This window comes from Aquarana catesbeiana, linkage group LG06 (genome assembly GCF_042186555.1).
Source record: "Aquarana catesbeiana isolate 2022-GZ linkage group LG06, ASM4218655v1, whole genome shotgun sequence".
NCBI classification, from domain to species: domain Eukaryota; kingdom Metazoa; phylum Chordata; class Amphibia; order Anura; family Ranidae; genus Aquarana; species Aquarana catesbeiana.
Genome location: NC_133329.1, coordinates 231,523,083 through 231,550,931, shown reverse-complemented (window position 1 = coordinate 231,550,931; position 27,849 = coordinate 231,523,083). Strand labels below are relative to the sequence as shown.

The 27,849-nt window shown below is 42.5% G+C and overlaps 1 protein-coding gene across 1 annotated transcript in view; it reads left to right on the top strand.

Annotated features, from left to right (window-relative positions):
- MPG (N-methylpurine DNA glycosylase) overlaps positions 1-27,849 on the top strand; it is a 116,022-nt gene that overhangs the window by 24,404 nt on the left and 63,769 nt on the right. Inside the window, exon 2 of the mRNA XM_073633038.1 lies at positions 9,923-10,109. Coding sequence (XP_073489139.1) covers positions 9,924-10,109 — 186 coding nt within the window. The 5' untranslated portion in view covers position 9,923. The remainder of the gene's footprint in view (positions 1-9,922; positions 10,110-27,849) is intronic.

Genomic DNA, 27,849 nt, shown 5'->3' with positions numbered 1-27,849 from the left:
TATATATATATTAAATACAATCAAGGAAGAATACAATAACTCGAAAAATGAATAGAATAAGACAGACAGAATCACAAACTGTTAAAAATGACTACAATTATGAAAATTAAGGCTGCATATATTCCAACTTCACTATAATTATCATTGAGCATGATAGCTTTACCAATACTCTTACTCTCAAAGACATTTTCAAACACAGTCGAAAATATCTAATTTATTTATTTTGGGCCAAGCTATAACTAAGGGGGATGGATGGTGATGGGAAGGTTATTGATGACCATAGGTATGACAAAGACTAGGAAATGGGGAGAAGGGGAGGGAAGGAAAGGGGTGAGGGGGGGGGGGTTGGGGGGGGAGAAGGGGGTGGGAAGGGGGGAGGAGGGGGAAGGAAGGGAAGAAAGAAACAGCAGGAACAAGAAGCCAGGGGCAGATACTGAGAATACTACAGAAAAGGTTTGTAGCTGAGCATTTCATTCAACCCTGGATAGGTTGTAGCTTTCAACAAATATATCCATACGACGGGGTGTCATACGAGCTTACGGATCCAACTGATCCTAAGAGTGTTCACTGAAGACTCGCTGGAACATGCCAATGGAAGATACCGATAAGTGCATCCAAAACGACTTCAGGAGCAGGATGGACCGTGAATTATCAGGTGGATGGATGGATGGGAGAACTACATCTCTTTGGCCACCTGTGTACTGTGAGAGGGGAATCCATCCATCCATCCACCTGATAATTCACGGTCCATCCTGCTCCTGAAGTCGTTTTGGATGCACTTATCGGTATCTTCCATTGGCATGTTCCAGCGAGTCTTCAGTGAACACTCTTAGGATCAGTTGGATCCGTAAGCTCGTATGACACCCCGCCGTACAGTGAGAGTGTCCATCCCTTCTGGTAAGCGCATTTACCCCACCACTCCTATATGAAATCTGAATGCATGAGGATTATTCACCAGATGTAGCAACATATACTGGATTCTCTCTTTGCTATATACTACATAGTGTTGCTGTTACAGATTTTTTCACTTATGGACTATATTTTGGTTTTATGAGTTTATTTTGATTTTATATATTACCACACACCTGTTTGATGAACATACATATCATTTATGAAAGGTGACACATATCACTTATGAAAGGTGACACATCCCTATATGCACTGAACATATGTTAGTTTTTTTCTCTTGTAACATAGGGTTCTTGTCAAAGATTCTATTCTGCTGCAAAAGTTTTATTGTGTTTTTTTGAATTATCACTACACTTTTATTGATGAGTACACATATCACTTATGAAAGGTGATATATCTCTTATTCATTGAACGCATGTTAAATGTCACTTAGCGCTGCATTTATATATTTCTCGTAAAGAAGATTGGCTTCATGCAGAAAATCGCTATCCCTACTGCAATTTCGTCGCAGTCTCAGGTATTGGCTATATGGAATGCTTGCGGAAAGGTTGAGGATGGGAGCTGGATGCATGCAGGATGGCATTGCTTGCTGATGGCTTTCTGAATAACGTGGTGCCCAGAGAGCCATCAGATTCTACAAAAATCTTGATGTCCAAAAAGTTGACAGATTTTTTGTCGCACATTATTGTGAATTTAAGATTATAGGTGTTATTACCTATGATGGTCATGAATTCCATCAACTCATGGTGGGAACCTGTCCATATTAGCAGAATATCGTCTATATAGCGATGGAAAACCATAATGCAATCCAAGTATTGTTTAATGTCCTCTCTAGCAAATAGATCCCTCTCCCACCCCCCCAGGTACAGGTTGGCATACGATGGGGCACAACGAGTCCCCATCGCAACCCCCTGCACCTGGAGGTAGTGGGAGGAGCCAAAGACAAACACATTTCTGGTAAGGATGAATTTTAGAAGATCAAGTATGAACGTCAACCACCTCCATCCCTGTTATAAATATGATAAAAAAGGGGAGTTTGGGACTTTGAATAAGGCACATATAAGTGTCTCCATCCCGGCTTGGATAGGAAAAGAAAAAAAGGGGGGGATTTTGGGACTTTGAATGAAGTGGTTGACTCATGTGGATGAATGAGATACAATTTATTAATAGAATAAGAGGTATAAAATACATAAGAATAATATAATTCATATAAAAAGATCAATGGATAAATGCCATCATCTATATACATATTCATAACAAAGTACCATCAAATTCATAAATGTATAACATAATCAGCACATGACAATAATATATGGTATAGACAATTCATATGTCTTATGGCACTAATTAAATAAATAAAATATAATGATAATAAATGATGTATCCAGATATATATCATAATAAAGCACATAGCTACATTCTCAGAGCCCAACGCATTTCTGTGTATAAAACACTTCCTCAGGGGCGGATGTTGTGGGGTATCTATAAAAACATATACCGTAAAGTATATTAAAAATAGAATATAATATTGGGAAGGATACAGCAAAACATAACAATCTCGTCAACCATAGTGCTTACGTGCCACAAGTAGCGAAGGTGTACAGTGTATACAGAGATAGGGCCATAGAAGTGGTCCATCCCAGGAGCTGAGGTGGCCGCCCCATGACCAAAGGGGCACACGCATGGAGCCCCCCAAAAACGCAGACCTCTCATCTCAGGGGCATGTCCAAGAGGGTGAAAAAAATTAAGATGTGCATCTAAAATGGGTAAATAAAGCGAACATTAGTAAGTAAAAGTGATAAGGAAATGAAAACCCGTGTGAAAATGTCAGAGATAGAGAAAATAGACGAAAAACATGCATGCAAAAGGGCAAAAAAGGTGGTAATGTGAACCACCTAACGCTACTAGAGTGAGTACCATAGAGGGTGTGTTGGCCACCCAGAAGGAAAAATAAAGGGAAGAATAAAGAGCATGCAAGAATAGCACTGCTGTGGGATCACATAGGTGTGTACCTGGGGTGGGAGTATAGAGAAGTGAAGGAACTTCCAACCAGTGCGGCATGCCACTTGTGTGAGAGGGAAGGAACTGCGCTAAAGGAGCCATTCCATGTACCCCCCAAGGGGGGAGGGGCCGCCACCAACGTCACACGCTCGATAAGCACAGGGGCGGGCCCCCCTATGCCTAACACACGTCGCCCGTGGCAGAACGCCAAACCCGTACTGTTGGCAGATTGAAACAAAACAAGCGGCCCCGCTGCGGCGCCAGTATATAAAGCCACAGACGGAGCCACGGTGCGTGGAGCATCGCAGCTCATGGAAACAGACAAAAACATAGGCCCGAGACTGCAACATCTGAGCTCAATGCCGGAACTACTGGCAGTGGGATGACAACCGCCAAATGAATGGACATGAATATGAAAATTATCTCGCCACCTAGGACAAGAACTAAAGTGTAAATGGCAGGGAAACACTGCCAAAGAATGTCAACCACCTCCATCCCTGTTATAAATATGATAAAAATGGGGAGTTTGGGACTTTGAATGAGGCACATGTAAGTGTCTCCATCCCGGCTTGGATAGGAAAAGAAAAAGAGGGGGGATTTTGGGACTTTGAATGAAGTGGTTGACTCATGTGGATGAATGAGATACAATTTATTAATAGAATAAGAGGTATAAAATACATAGGGGCTGCGTTTTATGGCACAGTGGCTGCATTTGATGGGCACAGTGGCTGCATTTGATGGGCACAATGGCAGCATTTGGGCACAGTAGCAGCTTTTAATGGGCACAGTGGCTGCGTTTGATGGGCACAGTGGCAGCGTTTGATGGGGACAGTGGCTGCGTTTGATGGGCACAGTGGCTGCGTTTGATGGGCACAGTGGCTGCGTTTGATGGGCACAGTGGCTGCGTTTGATGGGCACAGTGGCTGCGTTTGATGGGCATAGTGGCTGCGTTTGATGGGCACAGTGGCTGCGTTTTATGGCACAGTGGCTGCGTTTGATGGGCACAGTGGCAGCGTTTGATGGCACAGTGGCTGTGTTTGATGGGCACAGTGGCTGCGTTTTATGGCACAGTGGCTGCGTTTGATGGGCACAGTGGCAGCATTTGATGGGCACAGTACATGCGTTTGATGGCACAGTGGCTGCGTTTGATGGGCACAGTGGCAGCTTTTGATGGGCACAGTGACAGCTTTTGATGGGCACAGTGGATGTGTTTGGGCACAGTGGCTGCTTTTAGGCGGGGCACAGTGGTTGCGTTTGATGGGCACAGTGACTACGTTTGATGGGCACAGTAGCTGCTTTTAATGGGCACAGTGGCTGCGTTTGATGGGCACAGTGGCTGCGTTTGATGGCACAGTGGCTGCGTTTGATGGGCACAGTGGCTGCGTTTGATGGGCACAGTGGCAGCGTTTGATAGGCACAGTAGCTGCGTTTTATGTCACAGTGGCTGCGTTTGATGGGCACAGTGGCTGCGTTTGATGGGCACAGTGGCTGCGTTTTATGACACAGTGGCTGCGTTTTATGGGCACAGTGGCTGCGTTTGATGGGCACAGTGGCAGCGTTTGATGGGCACAGTGGCACTGCATTTGATGGGCACAGTGGCAGCTTTTGATGGGCACAGTAGGTGTTTGATGGGCACAGTTGCAGCTTTTGATGGGCACAGTGGGCGTTTGATGGGCACAGTGGTAGCTTTTGATGGGCACAGTGGCTGCTTTTAATGGGCACAGTGGCTGCTTTTAATGAGCACAACAACTTACTTCCAAGTTCCTTGACCGGCCTGATGCAGTGCAGGGACAGGAGGGAGTCACCCACTGTGACTCATAGCAAGGCAGGCAGCCGCAGCTCAGCAGCTCTGCTCTCCCTCTTCAGGAGTACTTCAGATGAGACACGCTCCTAGTCTGCTCCGCTCCGCTCCCTGAAGAACATGGCAGAGGTGAGCGGAGCTTGTTCACTAGCCGCGGAGGCGGTGTGAAAAGAATGCTGGGGCGGCCTCGGCATGCTCTGAATGCTGGGGCGGCCTCTCTGACTGACATCACTGGTTGCTAGCCGTGCGGCCGGCGATTCTAGCAAGTGAAGTGAGCAACCAGTGCAGTCAGCTTCGGTGCCCCTCTTCTGCAGGCAGATTACAGCGCTGGGGCGCGGTGCACCCCGTGCACCCACCCAGGATCGGCCCTGAGCTAATGGTTGAAATTAAAACCTATTTTGTTCAGCACTCCCACCATAGTTTTTTTGTGGCTAGTTAGTTTCCAAAGGTATGTTGCCATGGAGTCAGTTAGGAAAATGGAAAATTCCTTTCCAAATACTTACCATAATTTTCCTTTCCAGATAGACCTAATGGCAGCATGCATACCCTTGAAAGTGTCAAGAGTTCCAATATATGATAGTTCCATTGCCTTCTGTATGTTATGGTGGGAGGGTCAGAGAAAATGTCACATTGAGATAGATCTGGTCTTTTGGTTAGTATTTCTTAAAGATTATATGTATTTGTTTTGTTTGAGAATGTTTCTGTCAGTTGTATCCTTTTACCTCCTTCATCTTTAGTTTGTCTTTTATTTAGTGGGGTGTCCCAATTCTTTTTTTTTTTTTTTTTGATAGGCTCTGTTCAGTTATCTCTGGGGATATCCTGATTCTGTCAATCTTTTTTAAAATAATTAGACATTCCTTCATCCTGTGAGCAGTTCCTTCTGGCTTGTAGAAATTGCACTGTTTTAACAGAGAATTTGTAGATGTATATTTGGGATAGATTTCGGTGTATTTTTTTCTTTTCTTGTCCCTATACTGTAGATGTTGAAGTTCAATAAAGCTCAGTATGCCTGATCTATTATGTTTGTAAAAAATATTCCTATGATATTTTGTTTTAGGATGTTCACATGTTCTTCAAGCATCTGTCTGGGCCCTCCCATAGAATCAATATATTGTCTTTGTATGTACCCCAGATAAATATATGGGATGTATATGTCGCCATCTCTTCAGAGAAACTGTTGGTACCTTCCCAACACCCTAAGAAGAGTTTTCTTTATACTGATGTGCAGTTAGTACACATAACTGTGCTCTTCATCTAGTTAAAGAAATAATCCCAATAGATTTATGATACATTATAATTCCAATAAATTTATGATAAATGTGGATTGTTTCTGTAGATACTTCCATCATGTAAACAATATTTTACTGCTGCCCTATGTGATGTTGGATATTGCTGCACCGAAACTCATTGGCCAGGCTGGCTAGCAATATCTGGCCATTAACTGTTAAATATTTAGGCCTCATGCACACTGGACGTTATAAAAAAGCCAGTAACGTTAACTGTAGAAAGCTGTAGCCGTAGAGTGAGTTTTTCTGTGTTTTTGTAGTATCGTTTTTCAGTGTTTTTTAGCTGTAGCGGTTTTTAACTTTTTATTAGCAAAAAGATACTCCCGTAAAAGCTTATGGCTCAAAAACGCTAATAGATGCCGATTAGCCACATTTTCAGCTGGGTTTTTTTTTAGTTTTTAAGCTGTTTTCAGCTTTTTTTTTTTTTTTTTTTTTGAGTTAGAGTGTTTTTACAGCTGAAAAACTCCCCTCAAAACCCACTAGTTCTGGGTTTTTTCCAGCTAGAAATGCCATTGCCAAAAAACTGCTGATAATAGCCTATGTGTGCATGGACACATAAGATAACATGCTGGGGAGTTTATTGGCTGCAGAAAAAAAAGTCTAAAGCCAAAATAGCTGCTGTAAAAACATCCAGTGTGTATGAGGCCTTAAAGTGGAATTCCAGTCCCACCCTAACTAAGCTTAAATCTACTCCCATCCCCATTCTAAAACTATTCTATCTACCCTATAAAGAAAAAATGTCTATACTTACCTATTCTGAAGCCAGTCAAGTCACATGACCATCTTCCAGCACTGATTTCAGTGTAGAGGAGAGGGAGCAACAACAGCTGCAGAGACTGGGCAAGGATGTCACCCATAGGCATAGGTGTGCACAGCCTATTGCATTAGGGTGTGCACACCAAAGCTCCAACACATATGCGTTTGACATATTTACCGGCCTTTTCCCCGCTCTCCATCCTGAAACAATGGGAGAAAGGGAGCACATGGGGTACCCGGGCAACAGAAGGAAGAGAAACAGGGAAAGGAGGGGTGGCATAAATTAGTACCAATCCCCTATATTTTCCTCCTGTGGCAGCTGAATGTTGACAAAAGGGAGAGGAGGAGAAGCCTACTTTCAGCTGCTGCAGGAGGAAAATACAGATCGGTTCCACAAAATTCCACCCCTGCCGCCCCTCCTGTCCAGGTTCTGAGGATCGTCAAGAAAGGATTGCAGTTTACCTGTCACCTGCCCACGATTGACAGGTTGCCAACCCCAGGATTAGGGTGTGCCCAGGCACACCTGGCACACCCCTTGCGCACGCCTATGGTCATAGGTTTACTATGTATTATATAAAGTTGTTATTACCCCATATAGTTTAGTTTTGAAAAAAGTGGCAAGTGCTTAAAACTCCTGTCTAGTTTTCAATGCTGTCTGATCTATGATAGGAAGATTCACCCTCTCATCTCTATTTGTTCTGGTGACCATTTTGATCAGGTCTGAAAATGAATCTAAATTTATGCACTGTCACCAGAAAAGAAATAGAGGGCAAATATACCAATGGGGAAACTTGTGGTAATAACAATTTAAGAGATTCTTCTCACTTTGGAGAAATATCCTCTTGCTCTTTGTGTCTACATGACAGATATAAGGATTAATAGGGGACATAACTATTCCAAAAAATGATTTATTTTTTTTTACTTTACATATACTGTACAACATACTTTAAAACTGTATCTGTGCACAAGGAGCAAATAGTTCTATACTAAAATTTTAACAATACTTTTTGGTTAAAATTTATTGCATGAGGCCTCGTCCACATCATAGTGCAGAGAGAGGTCAGTTTTTCTGCATGCGTTCTGCAAAGGCTTAAAGAAGACAATGGTTCTCTATTGCCCTGTTCACACCACAACGTGCAGATTTTTTCTGAGCAGGAATCTGCAATGTGTATGCAGTTCTCTGCACAGGAAAAAAAACTGACACTACATAAACATTGGTGTGAATAGGGCACATAACTGACGTGCATGAAAACTGATGTCAACCTGCATAAAAACTCACTGGAACGCGTATAAAAACTATTGGAAACTCCTGTCTCTGCAAGTGCAATCTGCATCGTTTTCCCATCAGTTTTCATGCACGTATGATGTGAACGAGCCTTGAATCTTCACAGTTCATCGTTTTGCTCTTCCTATTCAGCAGTGCTTCAAATTACCACAATAGTTTGTTTTTCTTTTAGTTTAATTGCAGACATTTGCATTTATTCAGACTTTAACAGTTTGTGGAGAGCTGGCTTTCTGTCACTTAGAGATCTTTTCCATTCACAAATTTCTAAATTTGTTCATGGGTGAATGATAAGCTTTTTCTGAGACCAGCACATTAAATGGATTCAGTTAGAATTTTGAAAAATTAACTTTTTTAGATTATTGATCAAGGATGTCTTTGTTTGCCATTAGTATATTTAATGTCTCCAGGTTATACCCTCTTTATATATTTTTACAGACTAACCACTTCCTAGCCTGATTGTTTTTGTGATATTGCTAAACTTAATGTCAGTGTCTGACAGGCTGAGAAAGAAAAACCTTTACTTGGAGCACCATGACATTGTATCTGAGGCTGCTCCACTACATTTAGGGCTAGTTTACACTTGCTTCAAAACAAGGCTTCGGGCACGCTTTGTTAAAGCTCTCTGAACGCCAGTAAAAGCTCCTGTCACTAAATAAAATGGTTAGCTTACAGTCCTGTTTACACCTTGCTTTTGCTTGGTGCTTCAATAAGACTTTGGTGAGGCTTCGTGGGGCTTCGGTGGGGCTTCAAGCCAGCTTTGCCATAGACTTCTGTGGAGGCTTTGAAGCACCACTAAAGCTATATGGAGTATAATTTTTGAAGCGAATCAAAGCAAAAGCAAGGTGTAAACAGGACTGTAAGCTAACCATTTTATTTAGACCCCTTTCACATTGAGCCGCCCCGTGAGTCAGCAGTAAAGCGGCGCTATTTTTAATCCCGCTTTACTGTCGTTTTAGTGGTGCTATTCGGCCACTAGCGGGGTGGTTTTAACCCCCGCTAGCGGCAGAAAAGGGGTTAAATCCGCCTGTAAAGCGCTGCCCCATTGTATTCACCGCTTCTCCACCGCTGCAAAGAAGCTGCTGGCAGGACTTTTCGTGACGCCCTGCCAGCGCAGCGCCCCAGTGTGAAAGCCTTCGGGCTTTCACACTGGGTTTGCAGCTGAGGCTTTTTTCAGGCGCTATGCAGGTGCTATTTTTAGCGCTGTGGAGCCTGAAAATTGCCTCCAGTGTGAAAGGGGTCTTAGTGACAGGGGCTTTAACTAGTGTTCAGAGAGCTTTAACAAAGCCTGTCCGAAGCCTTGTTTTGAAGCAAGTTTAAACTAGCTGTTAATGTGTGTTGAAGCCGAAGCAAGTGTAAGCCCCGGTTCACACTGAGGCAGCGCGACTTGCAGTGCGACTGCCTCAGGCGACCTGGACACGACAGGGGCGGCGACTTGCAAAACGACTTCTATATAGAAGTCTATGCAAGTCGCCTCAAGTCGACCCCAAAGTAGTACAGGAACCTTTTTCTAAGTCGGGGCGACTTGCGTTGCTCCGATTAGAACAGTTCCATTGTACAGAACGGGACGCTACTTGTCAGGCGGCTAGGTTGCCTGACAAGTCATCCTAGTGTGAACCAGCCCTAAGGGAGCCCTTACTCGGACACCCTTTAAAAAATGAAACCTAAAAGCTAAATTGCAACACTGTTCCAGATTCTGTCTGCTCCATTTTAGATAAATTACCCTCAAAGAACCTGCCAGTAATAAATTCTTTATGCATATTATCCCAATTATAATGCAAAAACTATCTGTCAAGCTTAAACTCCTTGTATTTGTGTTCTCATCTTGTAATTGGTTATTCATTTTTGTAATTGCCACTTTTCCTTTTTTTTTCTTTTTTCTTTTAGAATGGCTACAAAAAGAAAACAAACACAGACATTAAAAAATCAAAAAATATTTAAAGCAAGTGATGAATCTACAATTCAGAGAGGAGCTTCTACCGCTAGCAAATACTTCCTAAACGAGAAAACTCGCCTTTCATCTGACTTTTACGAAAAGTCCTGCATTAATTTGGCTAAATCTTTCTTAGGACAGGTAATTACTTCCAGTGATTATAGAGGATGATTTACTAAAGGCTAATAGATTGTGCACTTTGCAAGTGCAGTTGTACTCTGCAAGGGAATTTGCTTCAGAGCTTAGAAAATGAGGGGAAGCTCTGCTGACCTCCATCATCCAATCATGTGCAAGAAAAGTGATGTTATTGTTTTATTTTCCTTTAATGTGATTGGGTATTGTACTTTGCAGAAAGCAAAGTGCTTAGTCTATTTGCTTTTAGTAAATCAACCCCATAGTCTTTTAGCACTATGGCATATAATTCTCCTTGTTTGTATTTTTAGTGACTTCTTATCTCCAGCTGATGGTGTTTAGATCTGTTTAACTACATCCCCTATCACACATTTAAGCCGGTCATAGATGGGTAGAATCTTGGTTCAGCAGGGACCGTCTGAAATTTGAACCATCTATGATTGTGCCCAAGTCGATTCATCGATCGACTTGGGTACAGCCAGCATGTCTGATTTTTACATGTGATTATTGCCAGCAGCTATAGCCACTAGCAATAATTAATGTTTTCTCCCGCCAGGGACAGCAACCCTGCCTTACACTGCCTGAGACTAGATGAAATTTTGCATTTCTGGGCCGATTGTATCAACAAAACCTTTGTAATTCCTTAACCACTTCAGCCCCGGAAGATTTGGCTGCTCGATGACCAGGCCATTTTTTGAGATACAGCACTGCGTCGCTTTATCTGACAAATGCGCGGTCGTGCGACGTTGCACCCAAATAAAATTGACGTCCTTTTTTTTCCCACAAATAGAGCTTTCTTTTGGTGGTACTTGATCACCTCTGCGGTTTTTATTTTTTGCTCTATAAACAAAAAAGAGCGACAATTTAAAAAAAAAAACACAATATTTTGTACTTTTTGCTATAATAAATATGCCCAATTTTTAAAAAAAAATCAAATTTTTTCCTCAGTTTAGGCCGATATGTATTTTTCTACATATTTTTGGTAATAAAAATCGCAATAAGCGTATATTGATTGGTTTGTGCAAAAGTTATAGCGTCTACAAAATAGGGGAAATATTTATCAGCGATTTTTATCGGGACTCCAATATTATGGTGGGCAGATCGGACACTTTTGACACATTTTTGGCACCTTTGGCATTTATACAGCGATCAGTGCTATAAAAATGCACAGATTACTGTGTAAATGTCACTGGCAGAGAAGGGGTTGACAGTAGGGGGTGATCAAGGGGTTACCTACTGTGTTACCTAGGGAATGATTAAAACTGAGGGGATGGGACTGCCTGGGTGAGGAGAGCGATCGTTGTTCATACTTAGTATGAACAACAGATCGCTCTCCTCACTCCTGACAGCACGGAGATCTGTCTGTTTACATTGATCTCCGTTCTGTCTCTGTGTTGAGCGATCGTGGGTGCCCAGCGTTCATCGCGACCGCCAGGCACGCGCACTGGCTCCGGCGTGGCGCGCCCCCTAGTGGTCAAAAGGTGAGCTGACGTATAGCTACTCCGGTTCACCCAGGGGAGCCAACCTGCCGCAGTATAACTGCGGCGGCTGGTCCGGAAGGGGTTAACCACTTCCCGCCCGGCCCATAGCAGATGACGGCCGGGCGGTGGTTCAGTTATCCTGACTGGGCGTCATATGATGTCTAGCAGGATAACATGCCGCCGCGCGCCCGTGGGGGCGCGCATCGCGGCGATCGGTGGATCGGTGTGTCAGTCTGACACACCGCTACACCGATCTTGGTAAAGAGCCTCCGGCGGAGGCTCTTTACCACGTGATCAGCCGTGTCCAATCACGGCTGATCACGATGTCAATAGGAAGAGCCGTTGATCGGCTTTTCCTCACTCGCGTCTGACAGACGCAAGTAGAGGAGAGTCGATCGGCGGCTCTCCTGACGGGGGGTCTGCGCTGATTGTTTATCAGCGCAACCCCCCCTCAGACCACCACACTGGACCACCAGGGATTGCCACTAGGACCACCAGGGAGAGGGGCAACATGTGGATGGCCAGGTATGTACCCCATGGCCATCTACATGTGCCCAATGTGCCCTGTCAATGCCCAATCTGTGCCAATCACAAATGGGCACTGATTGGCACCATTATATAGCCCAGCAATACCACCCTTAGGGGCATCAGTGCCACCCATCAGTGTCCATCGGTGCCACCTGTCAGTGCCCATCCATGCCCATCAGTGCCCACCTATCAGTGCCCATCAGTGCCCATCCGTGCCACCTATCAATGCCACCAATAAGTACCCATCAGTGCCACCCATAAGTACCCATCAATGCCACCTACAAAAGCCCATCAGTGCTGCCTATGAGTGCCCACCTATCAGTGCCCATCAGTGCCACCTATCAGTGCCCATCAGTGCCGCCTATCAGTGCTCATCATCAGTGCCCATCAGTGCCACCTCATTGGTGCCACCTCATCGGTGCCCATCAGTGCCGCCGTATCAGTGCCCGTCAGTGCAACCATATCAGTGCCCGTCATTGAAGAAGAAAACATACTTTTTTCCAAAAAATTTTAACAGAAACAAAGAAAAACGTGTTTTTTTTCAAAATTTTCAGTCTTTTTTTATTTGTTGCGCAAAAAATAAAAACTGCAGAGGTGATCAAATACCACCAAAAGAAAGCTCTATTTGTGGGAACAATGATAAAAAAAATTGTTTGGGTACAGTGTTGTATGACCGCGCAATTGTCATTCAAATTGCGACAGCGCTGAAAGCTGAAAATTGGTCTGGGTGGGAAGGTGTCTAAGTGCCTGATATTGAAGTGGTTAAGCAATCCATACAAAAAACACAAAAAACACTTTTTTGTTTTACTTTGAACAATGTTTACACACACCTAAGCATTCTGTAGCTTGAAGCTCCAAAACGCTCAACATCCAAAATCTGAATGCATTTCAATAGTGGCTGTTCACATATGAACACTCAGGAGCCTGAAGCTCAACGCCTGACACGCCAAACGCCATGTGAGCTATTTTTGAGGCAGAACCAGGCATTTTTGCCTCATAGACTTGATTTGGAACACCTGAAAACATGCAAATCAAGCACTTCTGTGTGTTTTTAGGTGGTTTTTAGCCTGTAAGAACTGGTCTCCCCTCCCTAGTGCATTATAGTGGCTAAAACAATAATACCTAAAGCTTTGAATACACATGTAAAATGCTTAAAATATACTTCTAAACCTCACAAATACACATGAAAATGTTAAAAAAAACTGCCTGAAAATCGCTCTGCTCAGGTGGGAACGCAGCCCAAACAGAGTTTATAAACACTGTATCATAGGTCTGTTTTTTGACAGCAAGAGCTGTGTGTGTGTACACTATTATTTTGAGAGTCAAGAATTGCTGGCAGACAGGCAGGAGGACAGAATGGTGCTGGTTAGAATTGTAATGAACCTGTATTTACTTTTTACTGGCATTTATATAGTGCCACCAATGTATGCAGCACTTTACACACTGTAGAATTATGTTAGTCTCTGCCATCAAGGAGCTTACAATCTAGGGTCCCTAACTTAAATGCATGCATACATGCAGACACATACTAAGGCCAATTTGGACATTTCGACCTGGTTCACCGCACGTGTATGGTGTGAAAAGGGCACACAGAAAACATATGTGGTGGTGTGTAGAAGCCAAAGACCCTACCAGCATGTGTATAGACTATGGGAGTAAACTGAAGAACCCAGAGAAAACCCACGGAAGCACGGTGAGAACGTGCAAATTCCATGCTAATAATGTCTAGGCTGGGAATTGAATTGAGAACACCAGTGCAGCAAGGCAGAAGAGTTGACCACTGAGCTGCTGTGCTGCCCATTAACTGTACACAAAACAGTTAAATTTTTAGTTAGGTGATATAAAAATCAATCCCCTGCTGGACTTTTTTTTGCTGCCCATGTAGCAGAAAAGATTTTGCTCTCTCTATGTCTCTATGTCCTGTCATAGGCATTTTGGAGAATGCACTCCAGAGAATGTAACCAAATTATTCAGAGTAGAACCCCAATTTTAAATGGTTGGCTAAAGTTTGCTACTTAAATCCCAACTGAAGCCACAGAAATAGATGCAGGTGCAGTCAGAAAGAAATTGTACCTCATTGAATCTCAGTTTTTTCTTCAGCTGTGCAGCGTGTCTGAATATGATTGTGCAGTCCAATAGACAACAAAGTTAGACTATGTAATCATCACTCAATAAAATAATTGGTCTGATACATTCTCTCTTTGTCTGCTGTACAAGTCTATGTAAAGACATTGTGCTGAAGAATATGGCTGTTACTTAGTAATGTCAGCATAAAGCACTTAAAGGGTACTTTAATGCATTTCCAAGCAGAAATCAGTCACAGTTCTTAAAGGAGAAGTCCAGCTTGAGCTTTTTAGACTGTGCTTCTCCTCTGGGTCACAGGAGTGCAATTCGTTTTGCACTCCTGTGACCCATTTTCAGCAGAGAGCGGTCTGAAGTCCACTCTCCGCTGACGTCACTGCCATCAGTCGAGGCAGCGCGTCATCCCAACTTCCCAAGTCTGGATCCGCCAGCTGCCTTGATTGATGGCAGTCTCAGCGAGCTGATGAGACAGCTGCTTCCCGCCCCTCCACAGCTCAACGATCCAATGAGCGTGGAGAAGCAGAGAGGAGAGATGCTGACTGACAGTGCAGAGATGGCGGGGACAGCTGCAGCATCGGTCTGATGCTGCATCCACATAGGTAAGTATGAATGCAAAAAAAACCCAAAAGACTTCTCTTTCAAAAGGGTTTTAAAGGTTTTTTTTTAAATAACAAACAAATGTCATACTTACTTCCCCGATCCTCCTTTTCTGGGGTCCCTCCGCGGCGATCCTGGCTTTTCCTTTTCTTGAGTACCCCCACAGAGAAGCATTTTCCATGGGGGCTCTCGTGCGGGCGTGCTCCCAAATCCTGCTGCTGCGTTCATTTACACAGACAGCAGGGCTCAGTCCCGCCCCCCAGCTCCCGCGTCATTGGATTTGATTGACAGCAGTAGGAGCCAATGGCTCCTACATATATACAAATATATGTTTGAGGGAAAAAGAAGAAAGGAACGGGAAAATGTGGGACTTTAAATGAGACGCAGGAAAACTTACATCTCCATCCCTAATAAAATGTAAATAAGCAGAAAATTGGGACTTTAAATGAAGCATGTTCAATGTGGCCAGAAAATTAGTCAATAATAAAATATATATATATATGTATTTATTATCTGGACAGTGAAAAACTCTCATATTGAATACAGCAATTGATAAACATACAAAAAATATACATTAAAAACCGAGATTGAGAATTTTTTGGTCCGGTTGGTGAAACCAACACCCTTAGCTAAAGACACCTCATCCCAATAAGTATGAATACAAAGCAGGGGGGGAAAACGGACATTGAGGGGATTTTTACGGTGTCTAATATAAAAGTGCGCAACTACTGTATTATAAATAAAATACCATTTTTTATTAACATAACATAGTTAAAAAATAAACATAATGTTACAAAACAATGAATGGTTATAAACAATTGGTGGTCAAGAATCGTTTACAGGTGAGTAGTAAGTCACAGCAAGGCAAATTGCACATTAACCCGACATGTTTCGCTTTTATAGCTTCCTCAGGGGATGTGCAAAAGACTTTAATTTTTAATTTCTACTGAGACCACTAGATAAATGGAGAGAAACAAAGTTACAGCAAACGATTGAAACAACCCAAGAATCACCCGGCCGGATCCCTACCTACGCCTCACAAACCGGATCCAGGGGGGTCAGTTTGGCACAGCCATAGAGGGCTGATAGGGGGACACTGAGGAACAACAAGATCACCAAAGGGTTATATTGTTGTATCAATGACTTTAAATAAAAGCAGAAAATTATTATGTGGTGTGGTAGTAAAGTGGTATAATAGTAATCATTATATAAAAGGGGGGGGGACATAAGTCTCCTAAGTTAAATTAAATACTTACATCAAGGTCACTGATAGTATGAGTATTCTAATTGTCTGTATGGAGGATATGTTGGTAAGGCTTCAATCAAGAGACTGTGTGGAGTTGAATGCAAGGGCAGGCTAAAAGATGGTGAACAAAGTATGATAATTAATAATTTGTAGAGTTAGTTTTGATAATTAAGTGAGATAATTGGGTGCTATAAATTTGATTGTGAAAAGTGATATAAATAAAATTTAAATGGATGGTGATAAGAAACCAAGAAGTTGTGTGAACATCAATAGTGACTAGAAAGGGTGAATAGTAACCAACTAGCCACACCAAGGCACTGTGGAGCCAGAAAGGCTGCTTATTTGCATACACACAAGGGAAACAAGGAGAGAAGTAGCAGGAACCCCAAAAATGAAAACAATGGGAATGTGGATAGCCTCTTACCAGATAAACGAGTGGTAATGAAAAATAGGCAAAGGGTGTAAAAGTAGATAGAAGATAATTGATGTATTCCATAGCGTCTTACCATTACAGATTCGGCCACAATATAGTATCTCCCTCTGGCTCAGGCTGAATGAACAGCCTGATAAGCCGGTTTAAATTAGCCCTCCGACGAGCCGGCATGTGATGTCGCCGGCTTGACGCGGACGTAAGAGACGCCAATGCGCATGCGCACCGGCTGCCACCCAGCCTCTAACTATGTTGACCAGGAGACTTAGCGGCGAGGGGGAGGGGTCCAGGCACGTCCAAAACAAGTAGGAGTGCCCCGGATACCCTCCACCAATCACCGCATTTCCATGACAGCGCAGCGATGGTTATGGGGGGGTAAAATCCCAGGAGGCCAAGGGCAACATGAGATTTTGGAGTGGCTGCCTGGCGATGCTAGGCGTGAAACGGGCCTGCTATGGAGTGGAAAAGGCAAGCCCTGGGCGTCCGTATGGCTAGCCGATACAAGGCCCTCGGGATAGCGATTAGGGGACATGGATTAGGGACCAAGTGTATTCCAAGGAGAGAATGACACAAGGGACGTTATACACGTATATGGATTATAGAGCAATACCACATATTGCTCAAACGCCATAAAGTGGAGTGTAAAGCAGGCAACTACGTTCACATTACATAATTTAGAACAATAGAATCAAGCTTAGTACCATATCACAAACAGATGTATTTATGTTACCACATAGAGACAAGTAAAGACATTTAATCATCTACTGAATATAAAGTTAAAATTAATACATGCTCTACCACAAAATATTGAGATTATAAAATGAAAGCATATGGTATAATTTGTAGAATACGCACAGAAAAGAAGCTATAGTTCTGCAAGTTATACCATGGGAGAAGGAAAGAAGAAGGGGACTGGCACAAAGGGGAGGGATGAAATAGAAGTAAACTTCCAAAAGTATGGAGAACAAGATCAGTGAGAGGGGAAACTCTAATAGCACTGGGGGGCTAGAAAAAGGATTTAAAACTTAGGTTTTCATTAAAGCCTGGAAAAGTTGTGGCTTTTAAGTTGTAAATCCAGCGCGCTTCTAACTGTAGCAGTGTGCGATCAACGCTACCACCACGGGAGTCTAGAGGAATGTGCTCAAACGCAAAGAATTTAATGAATTGCGGGTTGAAGTTGTGGTGTATGCCGATATGTCGGCTGATGGCAGTTTCCATTTTGTGTTTTTTCATGGGTTTGATATGATCTTGTATACGTTTATAGAATTGTCTTTTTGTTTTGCCTATATAAAATCCCCCACACCGGCATTGGGCAAAAAATACAATGCCAGGTGTTTGACAGGTGAATTTAAAGCGAATGGAATGCCATTTGCCGTTGGGTAATTTAAATTTGGTTTGTGCAGCGATGTAATCGCATATGTCGCATGTCCCACAAGGGTGCCTTCTTACACGGGGAGGGTATTTAGCTAGATACGGATGTTTTCAGATACAGGTTAGAGTGGGGGTTGTGGGTGGGAGGGAGGATGGGGAGTGTGGTAGTGTATTGGGGGGGGGGGTTGTTTTGGGGTGTTTTGGGTTTCTTTCTTTTTTTTCTCTCTCTCCCCTCTCTCTTGCTTTTCCTTTCTCGCTTTTCTCTTCGAGAAGTGGTATATTACTCTATGGAGGGTATCATAATAATTAGTGATCCAATAGGTATATTCTGTCTTCATAGGATACTGGGTACTGATGACAAGTAAAATAAAGGTGATGTCCTGGAATGTGAGAGGTTTGGTGGACAGGAGAAAAACACAAGCAGTAATGGAATCAATCGAATTCCATAATCCAGCAATAGTATGTTTGCAGGAGACATATCTGGGGAATGAGGAGGATATATTGTTTGGTACATCTAGATATAGGTGCTAATATCATGCCACCTGTTCTACATACTCCCGAGGAGTGAGCATTTTAATTTCTAGCTCCCTTTGTTTTTCATGCAAACAGTGTATTAAAGACCCTGATGGTCGTTATTTAATGCTTTTATGTACATTGAATGCTAAATTGTTCTTTTTGGTGAATGTCTATATCCCTCCTCCGTATAAGGATGTTGTACTAAAAAAAAGTCTTTGAAAAAATGGCACAATGGTCAGATCTACCAATCTTAATAATGGGGGATTTTAACAACATATTAAATGAGGAGGAAGATAGACAGAGTAATATAAAGATTAAGGGGAGAAGAAGTATAACAAGATTGGCTAGCCAGATACAGGAGATGGGATTAGTAGATATGTGGAAATTTAGACATCCAGTAAGTAGAGAATACTCATGCTGTTCAAATACCTATAGGTCACCATAAATAATTGACCTGGCCCTGGGGAGTGGGAGTTTTCTCCCGTGGCTAAGGTCAATTCAGTATGAGCTGAGGGGCCTCTGTGATCACTCTCCTTTGATTCTGTCTCTGGAAATGGGGGAACAATTGTCTCGTCCACCATGGAAAGTTAATCCTCAGTGGCTGTCCCTGATTCCAGAGGAGAATCGAATAGAATTACTGTTCTTAGGATTTTTTAGAGATAATAAGAACTCAACCTCTATGGCAGTAGTTTGGAACACTATGAAATCTTACTTACGAGGCCTGATAATTAAAGAAATCTCCAAACCTAAGAGATTAACAAGACAACGAGAGGAAGAAGTAATGCAAAGAGTTAATCAAGTGGAACAGGAGTTTATATTAGACCCTACGGAAGATAGACGTTTAGCCTGGCAGGAAGCTCAGAAAATATATAGAAATTTATCCTTAGTAAAAGCGGAGAACAGTAGATTTCTTCAGAGTCAAAAGCATTATGAAATGGGGGAGCAGGTAGGACATATGTTGGCTATGATAGCACGTAATCAAGATGGCCCGTCAGGCATAGCTGCTATTAAAGATATAAATGGTGCAGTGGTATATGATACAAATAGTATTCAGAATACATTTGTGGATTTTTATACCCTGCTTTATGAATTTGGGACTTCAAATTTAATAAATCAAAGTAAACCATTTTTAGATAAACTAGATATACCTAAATTGTCATTAAAAGAAAGAGAACTTCTGGATAATCCTATGACCCTAGTAGAGCTGGAAGAAACAGTGGTGCAAACTCAAAATATGGTAATAAGGGCCCAGGAATGGATGGATTGCCTGCCGAGATATATAAAAAATATGGTCAGATTCTACTCCCAGAACTTCTTGAAGTTTTAAATGAGGCATATACTACACAGGAACTCCTCAAATCCATGAAGGAAACAATAATAGTAATTTTAAAACCAGGCAAAGATCCACTAAAACCAGAATCATACTGCCCAACTTCTCTCCTTACTTCAGACGTTAAGATCTTAGCTAGGGTTCTTGCAAATAGGTTATCTAGATATATTAATACTTTGATTCATAAGGCTCAAACAGGGTTTATCACCACAAGATCAATGTCAACAAATATTCGCAGACCTTTTTTAAATATGCAGCTAGCTATGGATAATGGAGGAACTGGTGCCATATTGTCCCTGGATGCCCAGAAGGCTTTTGATATGGTGGCATGGGAATATTTGTGGACGGTATTAAATGCTTTCGGTATATGTCCAGGATTTTTATTGTGGTTGAAACTGCTGTATAAAGATCCCAAGGCAAGGTTGAGAATTAATAACACCATGTCACCATTTTTTTCATTATCCAGAGGGACCAGACAAGGCTGCCCTCTGTCCCCATTACTGTTTGCCTTGGCAATAGAACCTTTGGCTATGGCCATAAGACGGTCAGAAGGGATAGTTGGGTTTTGCCGCTCAGGAAGAGAAGAAAAAATTGCTCTATATGCGGACGATGCTCTTATTTTTCTGGGAGACACTGCAGAGTCTTTAGTGGAACTTATGACACTTATTTCTACATTTGGGCAGTTCTCGGGGATTTGTATTAATTGGGAGAAATCAATATTGATACTGATAGACGATACGGATATCTCTTTACCAGATCAAGCTGTGCAAATTCAAATAAAACATACAGTTAAATATTTGGGGATTGAGGTAACTCGTAACCTAAAGGATTTTGTTGATTTGAATCTTAAATCATTATTGCTTAGGTTTTGGGATACGTGTCGGAGTTGGTGTAAACTCCCACTAACAGTGATTGGCAGAGCAAATCTCATTAAAATGATTTGGACTCCACAGCTACTGTATATCCTTCATAATTCTCCCATTTGGATAATACCGTATTGGCTTAGGAAGGTTGAATCTCTCTTCCGAGAACTTGTATGGCGAGAACTTATATGGACAAAACAATCCCTTATAAAATTAACAGGCTTAATGTTAGCTAAAGATGCAGGGGAGCCTCACAATTACAGCAATTTTTTGGGTGGACAGAGGTTATGGAGTATGACCCTATACAGGGCCTGCTATTAGCGCTATGTAGGGAATACACATTGATCTCCTTGTTGGAGACTGTGCTTGGTTTTCAAGGTCCTGTACGTGGCTAGACTGCCAAAAAGTCACATTTATGTGGTATCCCTGTACTTAGGAGGAGCAGCAGAATGTATTTTAGGGTGTAATTTTACATATGCCTATGGCATGTTTGAGCAATATATCATTTAGTGACAACTTTGTGAAAAAATAAAATAAAAAAAGTATTGTAATATTCCCGAAACTTGTGGCAAAATATAAAATATTCCATAGACTCAACATGCCTATCAGCAAATAGCTTGGGGTGTCTACTTTCCAAAAAAGGGATCATTTGGGGGGGTTTGACCTGTCCTGGTATTTTATGCACAACATTAGAAGCTTATGCCACACATCACCCACTCTTCTAACCACTTGAAGACAAAGCCCTTTCTGACACTTTTTGTTTACATGAAAAAATACTTTTCTTTTGCTAGAAAATTACTTTGAACCTCCAAACATTATATATTTTTTTTAAAGCAAAGGCCCTACAGATTAAAATGGTGGATGTTGCATTTTTTTTCCCACACAGTATTTGTGCAGCGATTTTTCAAATGCAATTTTTTTGAAAAAAAAAAACACTTTTTCGAATTTTAATGCACTAAAACACACTATATTGCCCAAATGTTTGGTAAGATATAAAAGATGATCTTATACCGAGTACTTAGATACCAAACACTACATGCTTTAAAATTGCGCACAACTGTACAGCGACGACAAACTACATACATTTTTAAAAGCCTTTAAAAACCTTTACAGGTTACCACTTTAGATTTACAGAGGAGGTCTACTGCTAAAATTACTGCCCTCGATCTGAGATTTGCGGTGATACCTCACATGCATGGTGCAATTGCTGTTTACATATGACACAAGACCGACGCTTGCGTTCGCCATTGCGCGCAAGCACGGGGGGGCAGGGGTGCTTTTCTTTTTTTATTATTATTTATTTTGCTTTTTTATTTTATTTTTACACTGTTCCTTTCATTTCTTTTTTTTAATCATTTTATTGTTATCACAGGGAATGTAAATATCCCCTATGATAGCAATAGGTAGTGACAGGTACTCCTTTTTTAAAAAAAATTGGGGTCTATTAGACTCTAGATCTCTCCTCTGCCCTCAAAGCATCTGACCACACCAAGATCGGTGTGATAGTATGCTTTCCCAATGGCGCTGTTTATATCCGGTGAAACCAAACTCATGAAATGCTCATAGCTTCTGGTTTCTTAGGCCATCGAGATGATTGAAGGCATTTTGGTCTTCGATCAGCTCTATGGTCAGCTGGCGGAACCACCAGCTGCATTCTCAGGTTCCCCGGTGGCATAGGAGAGCCAGAGAAAACCATGGAACATGGCAGGAGGGGGGGACGTTCCCTCTCACTGCTTGTAAAAGCAGTATAGCTGCTAAATAGCCGCTAGGATTGCTTTTGCATGAAAGCTGACCGCTGGCTGAAAAAAACGATACCAAGATATCTAAACCTGCAGGCACCATTCTGGTATAACCACTAAAAGTCCAGCAACATACCAGTACGTTGCTGGTCCTTGTTGGGCATATAATGTAATGTTCTCTTTTTTCATGCAGCCTGTGGGCCTAACGAAAAAAGTGATTAATCAGTGGGTATGCCCACCATTAGAATACCGCCCCGCATCCACCCACTTCTAATGTTGGGCATACATGCACCGTCTTTTTTTTAACTGTGGTGGTGAAATCACCTCCTATAGCGCTGGAGTCGCTGATTTACGTATCGTTAGAGCAAATGCTGTTGCTGTCAAGATAAATAAAATCAGTGCTACAGCTGAATGGCAAATAAGATAATAAGGGAAAAAAACGGCGCTGCCCTAAGTGTGATTGGGTATAGTATACTACATAATAGGTGAACCCAAACTGTGTAACAAAGGTGCAATTACACTGATTGTGCAAAAGTGACCCAAAAAGGGTCCAAACAGATCAGTAGCAAAGAGCAGATGCCGTAGTCTCAGCGCATACGACACTCCTGCTACAGTGGAAAATAAAGTTTAGCTGAGCTGAGAAACTTGGATTTCGTTTCTCAGCTTGTACACTTATGGTTATGTGTAATGGGACTCTTTTTATAATATATTTTTTGCAATAAATTGGACACAACGTACTTCACCAAAGAGGCCCCCTTGTGTTTTTTTCCTCTGGTACACTGGAGTGCTGAAGGTGGTAATACGTTGCAGTACCCTGATCATATGAGAATACACCCATCCCCTGGAGTAGCGGTGAGGATTGAATGCTGCAGAGGAGCGCAAGGAGACTTGGAGTGAATATCACCTGCCCCGGGAAGCCCACTCTGTCGCTCGTTACCCCTGTAGGGGTGTTCATCTTTGGTGAGTGGGGTATCATTGGGGGGTGAGCACCTAAAGTCACTCCTGAAGTGTAAAGCACGGAAGTCACTGCAGTGTGTCCATAAGAATATAATTAACAGCATACATAGTGTTGAACTTTGTCTTCTCTATATGGTCGTTAATGGATGACCCCCTGCATGGACTTTTTAGAAACTAATGTTTAGTGTATATGTAGTTTCATGGCTACTGTACGTTCTTTTATATAATTGGCAGCTAACTAACGAGGAGGGTGTCAACAGGGTGTCACTAAAAGCTATTTATGTTTCACAATAAGCTGTTGGGGTTCACATATGGTATGGTGTCCCAATACTTTTGGAGATTGTAGGAATTATTTTATACACATATGATAATGTTACACGGAGATTAATACTTTATACACTTGTAATTAATTATTATTTTTTAACACTTTATCAACACCCCTGGCGCCATTTTGTCCCAAAACTTTTGAGTTCTGAGGAAATATATATCTATTTTTGTTTTGCTATATCACTGATATATTCCTTCACTTTATTTTTATTATTACATTTACTCACTGGGAGCACTTCATTTAAACTTTATTTTCCACTGTAGCAGGAGTGTCGTATGCGCTGAGACTACGGCATCTGCTCTTTGCTACTGATCTGTTTGGACCCTTTTTGGGTCACTTTTGCACAATCAGTGTAATTGCACCTTTGTTACACAGTTTGGGTTCACCTATTATGTAGTATACTATACCCAATCACACTTAGGGCAGCGCCGTTTTTTTCCCTTATTATCTTATTTACTCTTATATTGGACCCTTTTTGGGGTACCAATTAGGAATAGGCAGCAGCCCTCATACTGTCCTAAGCGCGGACTTCTCCACTTACATTTACAGCTGAATGGCGTACCTGAAAAGCAAACAATGGTAACAATAAAACATTAACTCAATAAAACAACAACAATCTGTGCCAAAAAAAAAAGAGTAAAAAATAAAGTAAAACAGTAAAGTATAAAAGAATTACCGTACATACCTGAAAAGCAAACATGATAAAACATAGTAACAATAAAACATTGCAGTTAAAAAATACAGTAAAACAGAGCAGAACAATAGAGAGAGAACAATAGAGATAGAATAGAGAAAGAATAAAATGACAACTATTTTGGGCTTTTTTATTATATATATATTTTTTTACTTTAGTTTTTTTACAATTTTAGGCCTCATGTACACTGCTGCTGGTAAATGGACATTCAGGGGCAGTTGGCTGCTTTTTTCAGATGCCCCTGAACTCATCCAATGTTATCTTATGTGTACGTGTACACAGGGTAGTTTAATGTAGTTTTTAGGCAGTTGAGTTTAGAGGCCTTTTTGGAAAGCAAAAAAATGAGTTCAGACGCTGAGTTTAGAGGCATTTCAAGCGCCAATCGCTTCTAAACACGGTAACTCGCATTTAACCGCGTTTCGTTTACAGGCGTTTTTCATTTTTGGCTATTTTGAAAAAATTTTTTTTTTTTCAAACGCTTCCAAATGCGGCTAAACACGGCATATAAACGCAGCAAAACGGACGTTTTAAACATGTGTTACTATCTGTCAAGTTAAATAATTCAGGAGAGGTTGTAAAAACGTGCCATGTACATTAAGCCTTATTTGTAACTGTAACGGTTCCAGGTTTGGGTCTCTAAAAATGCGATGGCATCTTTGGAGACCCTGTGAAAGTGTGTCCTAGTCTGTGCAGTGCTGTACCCTACGCTAATACTCCACTAGTGTGTGGTAGCGTTCGAAACATTCACCGATGCAGAGACCAGGTTGGTCAGGACAGGAGGGACAACAATAGTGGGTGTCACGCCTAAATCCGTGCTTGCTACAGACAGGACATTTTCTTTGGGATGCTCGATTGGCAGGGGTACCAGGGAGGACATACGGAAAATGCCTCCCATGCAGCCAGCTCACTGCATTTGCATTGGGAAGTTGGGCCACAGCACCGTCTGGAAACCGAAGGGCTATGATGATCTCTTCCTGGAATTTAAGGAAGGATCCAGTTTGTCCTGAAGCTTTGTTTAGCACATAAGCGTTCAGCAGAGCCAATTGAAATAAGTATACAGACACTTTTTTGTACCAGCGTCTGGCCTTACAGGCAATTTGGTACAGCACCATCAACTGGTTATTGAGGTCCACCCCTCCCATATTAAGGTTTTATTTATGGACACAGAGTGGTCTCTCCACAACACCAGTCACCGTTTGAATTTGGACCGTCATGTCTGAGTGAAGGGAGGACAGAACAAAAAAATTCTTATTATCCCTCCACTTCACAGTGAGCAAATTTTTACATCTCAAGCAAGCTCTCTCCCCCAGCCTAAGACGGGAATCTACAAGCCGCTGGGGTAAGCCCCGGCGGTTAGATCGTATGGTGCCACATGCGCCAATTCCATGATCAAACAATTGACTAAAAAGTGGCACGCTTGTGTAATAATTGTCCACATACAAGTGGTACCCCTTTCCAAATAAGGGTGACAAGTCCCACACAATCTTACCAGCGCTCCCTATGTAGTCTGGGCAGTTCTCCGGCTCTACGTAACTATCTCTTCCCTCGTAAACCATAAAACTATATGTATAGCCTATTGCCCTGTCACAGAGCTTATACATCTTGACCTCATATCTGGCACGCTTGCTGAGAAGATACTGTTTGAATGATAAGCGGACAGAAAACGTAATCAGGGACTCAGCAACGCAGGCAACTTGATCGGGAGTAAACAAGGCTGCAAACTGTTGGTTGAAGTTGTTTACGAGGGTCCAAATTTTGTAGAGCCGATCGTATCCAGGGTCACCCCAAGGACAACAGAGTTCATTGTCATTGAAATGCATGAACCGCAACATCCGCTCGTATCGTGTCCTGGTCATGGAGGCAGAGAACACGGGCATATGGTGAATTGGGTCAGTGGACCAACATGACCACAATTCACTTTTTTTAGTTGTGCCCATGAGGAGGGATAGGCCCAGGAAGGTCTTAAATTCGGAGACCGTAATAGGTCGCAAATCTCTGGCAAGGGTCAACTGGGGATTAGCGGCGATGAATTGACCAGCATACAAATTGCTTTGGTCCACAATGGATCTATAGAGATCTTCCGTGAAAAACAGCAAATAAAAATCAAGTGACGTAAAATCAACTGTTTCGCTAACTAACCAGCGTCATCCGTAACACTAATACGTTGAACACTGGTGACGGGGTGATCAAGGGGTTAAACTTTTATTGGGGGGGTTAGGGGGGTACCCTAAAGCTACCTGGGCCTACCACTAACTGCCCTAACACTGATTAGTGTCGCAAATGACACCAGTACAGTGATCAGTGAAAAATCTGACAACTGCACTGGGTGACACAGTGACAGGGAGTGAAGGGGTTAACGGGGGGCGATCGGGGGGTGACAAGTGTGCCTACGTATACTGGTGTTAGTGTAGTGTTGGTGCAACTTACTGTGAGATGTCTCCTCTCCTCTCTCTGGAATGAAAAGAGTTCCACGAGGGGAGATGACCTCACTTCCCATACCTGTGTTTACACTTACAGACAGGGGAAGGATTTCATTCACCAGAACCGATCAGCAGGTCCAGGCCATAAATCATTGGCCTGGACCTGAAGATTGATCGGTTCTGGGTCAAATCCTATGGTCGCGAGCGCGGCGGGGACGCGCAGGTACAATATTTCGCGCAGCAGTGCCATTGTGCCACAGTAAATTTAAGCGGCATGACTGGTAAAATGAAAACGTAAAGGTTCCCCTCTTTGTCCCCGGTTATAGAGATGTCCCAAACTCCACCGATATTGGCAGGGTATAATTAAGACTATTAACCACTCCGCGCCCGCGCTGTAGTCGAAAGACGGCTACAGCGAGGCGCTTAATTACCAGGAGGGCATCCCTGGACGTCTTCCTGTTTACTTGTTCCCCGCACGCCGCCGCAGGCCATTTAGCACTCGATTGGCGTGTCCAATGGGAGATGATCTCAAGTAAACATATGAGATCATCTCTCACTGCCGGCTCTCCCTCCTCACACAGAGACCACGTGTGAGGAGGGAGAGCTTCTGTGCTGCAGATTGTGAGTTCCAACAGTAAAAAAACAGTTAATACAGTGCCCACAGTACCTGTCAGTGCCATCTGTCATCAGTGCCACCTGTCAGTGCCATCTGTTATCAGTGTCATGTGTCATCAGTGCCATCTGTCATCAGTGTCATGTGTCATCAGTGCCACGTATCAGTGCCTTCTGTCATCAGTGCCACATCAGTGTCACGTGTCATCAGTGTCACGTGTAATCGGTGTCATCTGTCATCAGTGTCACGCAATCAGTGCCATTTGTCATCAGTGTCACATGTCATCAGTGCCTTCTGTCATCAGTGTCACGTGTCATTAGTGCCTTCTGTCATCAGTCATCAGTGTCATGTGCCATAAGTGCCCACCAACAATGTCTAGAAGATTATTTTCAGCTGAGGAGGCGTACAATATTCTTGCGGCCGACGAGAGCAACGATGGGGAGCTCTCCGTTTCGGATTCCTCCTCAAATTCAGATTCAGAGTCTGACGTTGACTATGAGCCTGTCCTAAGCAGTCGAACACTGACAGCCTCAGAGGAGGATGAGAGTCCGCCC